This window comes from Anopheles coluzzii, chromosome 3, assembly GCF_943734685.1.
Source record: "Anopheles coluzzii chromosome 3, AcolN3, whole genome shotgun sequence".
NCBI lineage: Eukaryota > Metazoa > Arthropoda > Insecta > Diptera > Culicidae > Anopheles > Anopheles coluzzii.
In genome coordinates this window covers 45,702,825-45,710,755 of record NC_064671.1, presented here as the reverse complement: position 1 = coordinate 45,710,755, position 7,931 = coordinate 45,702,825, and the positions used below count along the sequence as shown (strand labels likewise).

The window sequence follows — 7,931 nt, the reverse complement described above, 5'->3', positions numbered from 1 at the left end:
CCTTTCCACAATAAAGCTTCGCCCCGCTCGCGACCCGGTACGAGGAGAAGGTGAAAGCGTTTGAAACTGCTTTGGAACGGCAAAGCATGAGCGACGTGCGCTGTTCGGGGGGCTACCACCAAACGGGACAGGGTTTGTCGATAAATCGCGCAAGCTGTTGCTATGGTGGTATGGTGGACGGAACTGCTATCAGTCAATCAGACATATCAGGTCGGCTCTGTGGATGGATTCAACGCGGGCCTAACCTCGAAAGCACGAGCCAAGCAAGCAATCGCATGAACGTTTACAGTAGGTTCGGTGGACAAAGTTTTCGGAAGCAGTTGTCGAAAGTTTGGTGAGGTAAATTAACTTCCTGGGACGGAATTGGGGCAACCGCGACTAACTTACAATGCCGCATATTGGCGAGGTGGTAGTGGTTTTATGTGGCCTAATGGCAGCAGGAGAGCAAGCTTTTTAAGCACGCTGGTCTAAAAATAATTTCGCTTGTGGTTTGTTTGATTCGACGCAAGGTTCATTGGCCTAAAAAAAAGTTTCCAGCGTTTGCTGGAGTTACGTGAAAAAATAGTTTTTTTTTTTGTAGTTAAACATAAATTACTACTTAATTCATTCAAAATTTCCTTCAAGTTTATCATGCATTTTAATTCGGTCAATTAATTTTATACAAAGTTCAAAACTGTATTTTGCTATTGAACAAGCTAAAGTTCATAATTATTTTATTTTATGTGTATGCTAATTGTATCTTTAGTGTTAAATTTGTGTTCTTCCACGTGTATATATTTTTTTATTAAATTTGCTTGCAATTGTTAGCAAAACATTTCTTTCAAAATCGATTGTTTTTTACAATTGTCAACTTTTTTTAGTAAATTAGGGGAAAACCTTTCTCCGAAGTTTATTAATTGAATCAAGTTGTGGTCATTTATCAATGAGCACATTTTTTTCTTCTTCTGATGAGCGATATAACTGCCTTACAAAGATTACCTAATTAGTAGTAATCGGTTCCGTAGGGGTTCTTCTGTACAAAATGCATTAATATCAAGTAACTTTTTTGTCAACACAACAGCAAAAATCAGTAAACCAAAGTTATTGTAAATTAAGAAGTACTTCCATTGTGGTTGACGTTTCAAACTAAACTAATAAGAAATTACAAACAAAGAAACGAAAATTTTACAATAAATAATCGTCTCAATTGCTTTCACACTTGATTGCCTTATACATATACTTGTAAGTGTATAAAGATAGCAAGAGAAAGGGAAACATTGCTTTGCTTAACCTCCTACAATAGATACATTATACATGGCAACATATGCACCAGCAATGAAGCTTCCAGCGTCAAAAGACAGGAAGATAAACGCTGCTGAAACACCAACTGAACGCGTTACACAGCGGGTTCAATAAAAAATCACTTTTAAATGGAAGCAAGGAAAAATCGCGATACGCGATTTAAGTAGACACGCTCTATCCCGATACCATACGGGAGGCGGTTTCGATTGTTACCAAAATTTACAACAAAAAATGGTTGTTTTGCTGTTAAAAATATAAACAAACAAACGAACAAAAGCATGCATATTAAAACGATCTCGAAACCAATCGCCACCACAATATACACGAAGGCTTGTCTGGTTAGCAATAACACAGTTATCAATTGCTTCAATTGCCGATGGTCAACGTGGAGAAAGGAGATTTCCTTTCCAAAAAAAAAACAAGGATCATCACATTTCTCCTTCCGTGTTCAAAATTGTAGCTCCTTCGTTACGTTTAAGAATTGCCTACATGTTTTGCATTAGAAATATTTCTCTAACACATTCTTACTGCTGACATGAATTAAAACGGAAGAGAAAACAGTAAAAAACAGTGGATATTACACGGAAGGGACAGCGGATGCTGATGTTTGTGGATATGATGGTATGGGGTACGGCTAAAGTTAGCCAACGACACACACACGCACACACTCGCGATCACGACACACTTATCGATCCACTCTCTCATTTACGATACACCCGGTTTTAACGAGAACGACAGTTTCGGTCTCGAATTGTTCTTGCCCAGGATCATCTTTTGCTCTTCTTTGATGCGTTTCTCTTGCTCTTTGCGCATCTTTTGACGCTCTTCGTCCATCTTTCTTTGCTCTTCGATAATCGCAAGGCGATCTTCGGCCTGCAATGGACATAGATTGAACAGAAAAGTACGTTAATATCTTCCATACAAGGACATACCGGCTGGCGGCTGCATGACTAATTAATGCATAAAGAATGCAGTTTTACAACACTTACCAACTTGCGTTGCGCCTCCTCGATTTTGCGATTATTTTCAGCGAGAATATTCTCAAGTTCCTGGCGCTTTTTAAGCTCTTCCTCCTATAAGAACGGAAAACACGATTAGAACTACCATCAAGGCGCTGGGACACTGCACCCCAGGCACTGCAACGCCGCTTGCGCTGGTGGTGCGCATATCCGAAACCGACGCCTAAACACGTCATAGGGGAAGAAGTGTTGTGCCACAAGAAAATGAAAATTCGCTTGATGAGAGAGTCTTTCTATAGGTGGGGGAAGAGAGCCTCGTACTTGTTCTTCACTCCAGTCGACGGCGTTATTCTTGTACACCAAAAACAATAACAAATAATCTGGCATTTCTATTCATCGGGAAGATAAACGAGCGACCAGTATTATTATAGGGAAGTTGGAGAAGAGATAGGACGGAAAGGATAAAACTCGAACGGCAATGTGTAGCACCACATTGCCAAACTGATTGCGACCGATGTCCTCCGTTCACTACACCCGCTCGGTTTCGTTCCGTGTACACAACCCGGGTGTGAATGAGAATATAAATAACTTAAATATCACAAGTTACAGCATACAGAACAATAACAAAACATCAGCAGGTAGTGTGTAGTACTTGATATGATATGGTACAATTCATACAACTGTGTTCGACGTGCATGGTGTCTATTAGTACAATTCACATTTTCATTTTAAATTATCAACACATCGCTTCGCCGTATCAAGCAAATAAAGCGCACTGGACGGCTATTACTAGAGTCCGTGTTAATGTTTCACTTTCTCTTACTGCAGGTTCAAGTATTTAACCAATAAGTTCTACAAATCCCAGCCTTGTTTAACTGGTTGACTGGGAAAAATGAACTGTAATACAACTTACATCTCACCACACCGTCAATACATGAGTCAATAAATTAACAGCAAACCAAACATCGACAGTACCAGAATAAATCACACTCGAGAAATTCCTCCTTTAGTATCATTTCTTTGACGAAGGGGTTCTTTTCTGTTCTGCTTAGCCTAATATTGCTTCCCTTCAATTAGACAATCACAATGTGTAAGTAATATTGTTGAGATGTTGCGTTTTTCAGTACCAATACACCTTTCTATAGCTGGATCGTTTAACTTAAATAAAAAAACAACTATCACACATTGTTTCGACTTAACTAACGGTTGAGCAAATTGAGAGTCGGCAATTTAATTGTAAAATGAACGCTCTTTTGATTGTGTGTTGTTGGTTTTGGTTAACTTACGCACTTTGAATGGCCGCCCCTTTTGTTAGCGCTTCCGATTCCTTGACTCACCATCCTGGTTAAAGCTCTTCCTTTTTTTCCTCCTTCACCTTCACAAATCGAGATTCTTTATTTTTCAACCTGTGTTTTTTTTTTCAACATATCAACGGCAAAGGAAGAGGGCTGTACCGGCATTTAATGAGAGAGGCGCGAATGGTTTGCAATAGAGAGGGATATGGCACCACGATATGGAGACGCGCGGGTTTGTTAATGACTTGATTTGATTCTGCTATCGATGCACACAAACACACATCTGTCACAGTGATATGATCTGCATGTTTTGGGGGGACATAATTATATCATTTAGACCATAACAATTGCATTCCTTCACAAAACCATCACACGTCTACCTTTCGAGAGATGATCCATACACAGAATTGACGCTTTGCAAGCCAACTGTGGATGGGTTCAGTTGGAACCATTGCAACAGCATATGGAAATAGCAATAGATTTTACCACTCTAGGGACAGAAAACGTAAAAAATCCGTAAAAACACGCTATATCTATAGGAAAACTAAAGAGAGATCAGTTTCAAGATAAAGTTAATTGATATAGAGGTGAAAGAAATTGCGAACATAATCCGCATTACATTACAACTGATGGCGTAAATCCTGTAGAGTTTCGGTGAGCACAAAAGTAAGGTGGTGGTACGCTATAAAATGAGTTCATAAAATTCGGATACTTTCTAGAATTGCCACCCATTGGAGGCCGGATCAGAAGCTAAATGTTGTGAAAACTATTATTCATAGGCAAATCCATGAAATTGCCCATTCGACAAGAAGTGATAAACTGCCAGCGTAAAACATCAGCGAACTGAGCTGAGCCCAAACAGCTGGCTTAAAGGGGGCCACATTTTTTGGCCCCCAATTTTGTATAGAGATATACACGATAGCAATTATCGTAAAACCACGAAAAGAAAACACATCACAGGTAGGATCTTATGGATGGAATGCTTACCTCTCGTCGGCGTTCCTCTTCGCGAGCTTGCTCCCTTCGTTTTTCCAGCTCGAGCATCATCTCCTGCTCCATCTGCTTCTTGGCGGCCTCAACACGCCGCTGAACCTCGGTTTCAATTTCATCTTTGCGCTTTTCTAGCTCTTCCTCGACACGTTTCTTCACTAGCAGCTCTATTCGCTTGGCTGCTTCTTCTTCAATCATCTAAAATAGACGAATAAAATGGTTCATCAGTAAAAGAAAAAAAAGTTACAAAAGGGTCATTGAGAATCCAAACAGCAAAAAACTGACCTTCTGTTCGGCTTCCTTCTGTCTACGCTGTCGTTCCATCTCTGCCAAACGTTCCACCTCTGTTAGCTTCCGGCTGCGGGAGCTCTTTTTGTGGTGATGCCGGGACCCACTGTTTGAACCATCGCTGCTACTATCGGAGGACTCAGAGATGGAGCGTTTCCTACATGCGCGCACAGGAGACGGGGCACAACACAGCACAGATCGTCGTGTAGATTGGCACGGGAAAGGCAAAAATGGGGTGGGGGGGAGTTGGTAGTAGCAGATGCACGCGCGGATACCGAAAGGGAACCCGCCAAAAAGGGAGTAGCCGGAATTTAACAGGCACAGAAAAGAGAAAGAAAATGACCGAAACATTCCATCAGTACGTTGAAACGAGATTAAGCAGCACCGTAGGCGGATATGGGTTTGTGTGTGTGGTATGTGGTTTCATGTGTATATAAATATATAGACAGAGGACTACGGAAAAAATACAATTATTCTTGGCAGATGAGCTTCGTACAACGTAAAATATACAGAGATTATTAACTTAAACTAGATAACAAACCGAATTACTGTACTGCTAGAACATTCTCTAGCCGGCAGCAGGCTATGCGAAGTCATTCATTCTGTTATCCCATAATCGCCTAAATCATTGCAGCAGCTGTGTCAATCGGACACATTTTCTGTTTTCTTTTTGCTAATTAATCAACGGGCCAGAATTTCTTAGGTGCGACCATTAGATGCGAGAGCTATAACGTTATCGTTACGATTCTTCCGTTTGTGCTTTTGCTTTGGTAATTCTACATACGCTTCATTGAAGGAGGAAGTTTACGAATTCGAACACGTTCATTCAGTATCTCCGTTCTTGCCATGTGATCCGTCGACCGTTCGTTCGGTCGTTTCGAGGCCTTGTTTGGGTCAATCCATCGCTATTTTTCATGCTGGCAGCAGCTCCTGAAACAACTCGCATCCACCGCTGACGGACGCTCTTCGTTTGACGATGGGGGTTGGGTGAACACAGATGTGAACGATTTATGACCTGCGGAATAGGACGAAAAATCGATTCCCGGCCCTCTGTTTGCGGGAAGGGATGGATTTTTCACTCCCTGTTCGATGAAGCGCTGCGTACTCGGGGAAAGATGATGTACATGGCATGTGTTTCGGGGATGCTAATGTTTGCCAGGCGGCCAACAAAACGACTACCTATTTCAAACCGGCCAGGTACGCCAGCACGGTAGAAAGAATGATAGAAGTTGTTGCGTGGGTTGAAAGGAAGATGAAAGGGAGGGGGAAGGTAGGTGCATTTTCGCGGTGGTATTATAGGATAGGGCGGGGGTAGAACGGTTTAAGGAACGCATCGCAGCCCCTGGAAGGGTCGCGTCGCGTGATCTGGAACCTGGTAATCTCAAGCGTAATGCGCGGCCACCGGCCACCGACGGACGGACACTGTTTCCGCACGGCAATATTACCTGGATTTGGAGCTGCGCTCTCTGTATTTATCGTAGCTGCTCCGGTGGTGATGGGAGGACGAGCGCGATTTGCTTCGTTTCCGGTGCTTGCTCTTGTGCTTTTTGGGCGAACGACTTCGCGATCTCGAGCGACCCATGTTTGGAAGAACGTAAATTGGCCGGTCCGGTGAGCGGATAATACCGCAAAAATGGCTCAAAAATCGATTTTACGACTTGCAGCACGGTGCGAAAAGACGTACACACACCCAAAGCTTCTTTCGATCTTGTCAACGTGCGTCAAAAGGAAGGGTTGCTTCACATTCGCTCTGTTTGACAGGTAGCCATAACGAAAAAGTATGTTTTTGACATTTGAGCGCATGGCGTCCTAATTAAACATAAAATTCCGTTGATATTGTTTGCACTAATAAACTTGCAAATAAAACATTCAGAATAACAATGATTTTTTTAAATGAAATGTTTCTTCTCTAAATCGATACATCGTGTGAAAATGTTTTCTTAACTTCTTCAGCACATCAGGCTTCTTAAATAAATATATAACATTTTGTTGCTAATCATGATCATCGGTACATTTTAATGTTAAAAAATGAAGAAATATTTGATAAATACAGGCGGTCCCCGAGATACACGGTACCTCTTATACGCGGATTCGGAGATACGCGGTTTTCTAAATTTGACAATTCTTTGAGCAAATTGTACTGATTTGACACATCAATTGCAAATTGCCAAATAATTTCCGTTTTGATCGAATGTTAAAAACTATTTCAAAAGGTTTAAAACAGTTATATTCAGTCAGAATCATATCAAATAATTCATAAAGTGACTAAAACCACCCCCTACCTGCAAAATTACACGAAAATTTGTGATATTTTAGCTGGAAATCACGAGATTCAACTTACGCGGAAATTCGAGATACGCGGTATTTTGCGGCCGTTTTCGGTCCCCATTAACCGTGTATCTCGGGGACCGCCTGTACATTTTCATCTTTGGCTGGAAATAGACGAACCGAGATCGTCGCGGTACCGCGAAATTCGCGCCTTGTTTATAACAGTTGTAGAACAGGTGGGCTGTCAAATCTTCCGCGCCTCCAATCGCGCCTGCTGTTTCGCAGAGATACCCAACTTCGGTATTGCTGAGATTTTCGCGGTAGCGCGAACCGATTATTTTTACTTTTTCTGGCGGATTTGTGTGAAAACTCGTGTCGAGAAATGAGTTTTGTATTTTATTTTGCATACACTATGTGAAATAAATAATTTGATTCGCAAATTGATAGAAAAATATTTCTTCTTGGCACATTCAATCGTCACCAGACCTCGGATGGTTCCATATACGAACCGCGATTATCTCGCCTATCTGTCAGATTTTATAACATAATTGACAGCTCAAGTCATACGCGATTTTCGCGGTACCGCGATGATCTCGGTTCGTATATTTCCAGCCTTTGATAACCGTATTATTTTTAAATATATTCTCCGACACATCCGACAAACATGCAATCCATTGAAAATAGGCCCTCTAGCGGGAGAAAACGTTTGCGCACAGTTTGGCTGCTTTCGACATTCGATTTGACCGTTAAATTTGAACATTTCTTCCGTGTTATACGGTTGGTATGAAGTTGGTGTTTGATTTTCATGTTTTACTGCTCATATTTACGTACCACTTTTTAATTATTATAG

At 41.4% G+C, this 7,931-nt stretch overlaps 1 protein-coding gene across 2 annotated transcripts; it reads right to left on the bottom strand.

Annotated features, from left to right (window-relative positions):
• Window positions 1-674: 674 nt before the first annotated feature.
• LOC120956390 (UPF0430 protein CG31712) lies at window positions 675-6,541 on the bottom strand. Of its 2 annotated transcripts, XM_040377815.2 has the most exons (5): window positions 6,259-6,541; window positions 4,811-4,970; window positions 4,523-4,723; window positions 2,271-2,354; window positions 675-2,154 (listed from the first exon to the last, which is right to left on the bottom strand). In XM_040377815.2, exons 1-5 carry the CDS (start codon window positions 6,393-6,395, stop codon window positions 1,987-1,989), a joined length of 750 nt encoding a protein of 249 aa, XP_040233749.1. In that variant the 5' UTR covers window positions 6,396-6,541; the 3' UTR covers window positions 675-1,986. The 2 variants fall into 2 exon arrangements, with proteins under 2 accessions (XP_040233749.1, XP_049464361.1); XM_049608404.1 differs by having other exon boundaries at window positions 4,811-6,366.
• Between the last annotated feature and the right edge of the window lie 1,390 nt (window positions 6,542-7,931).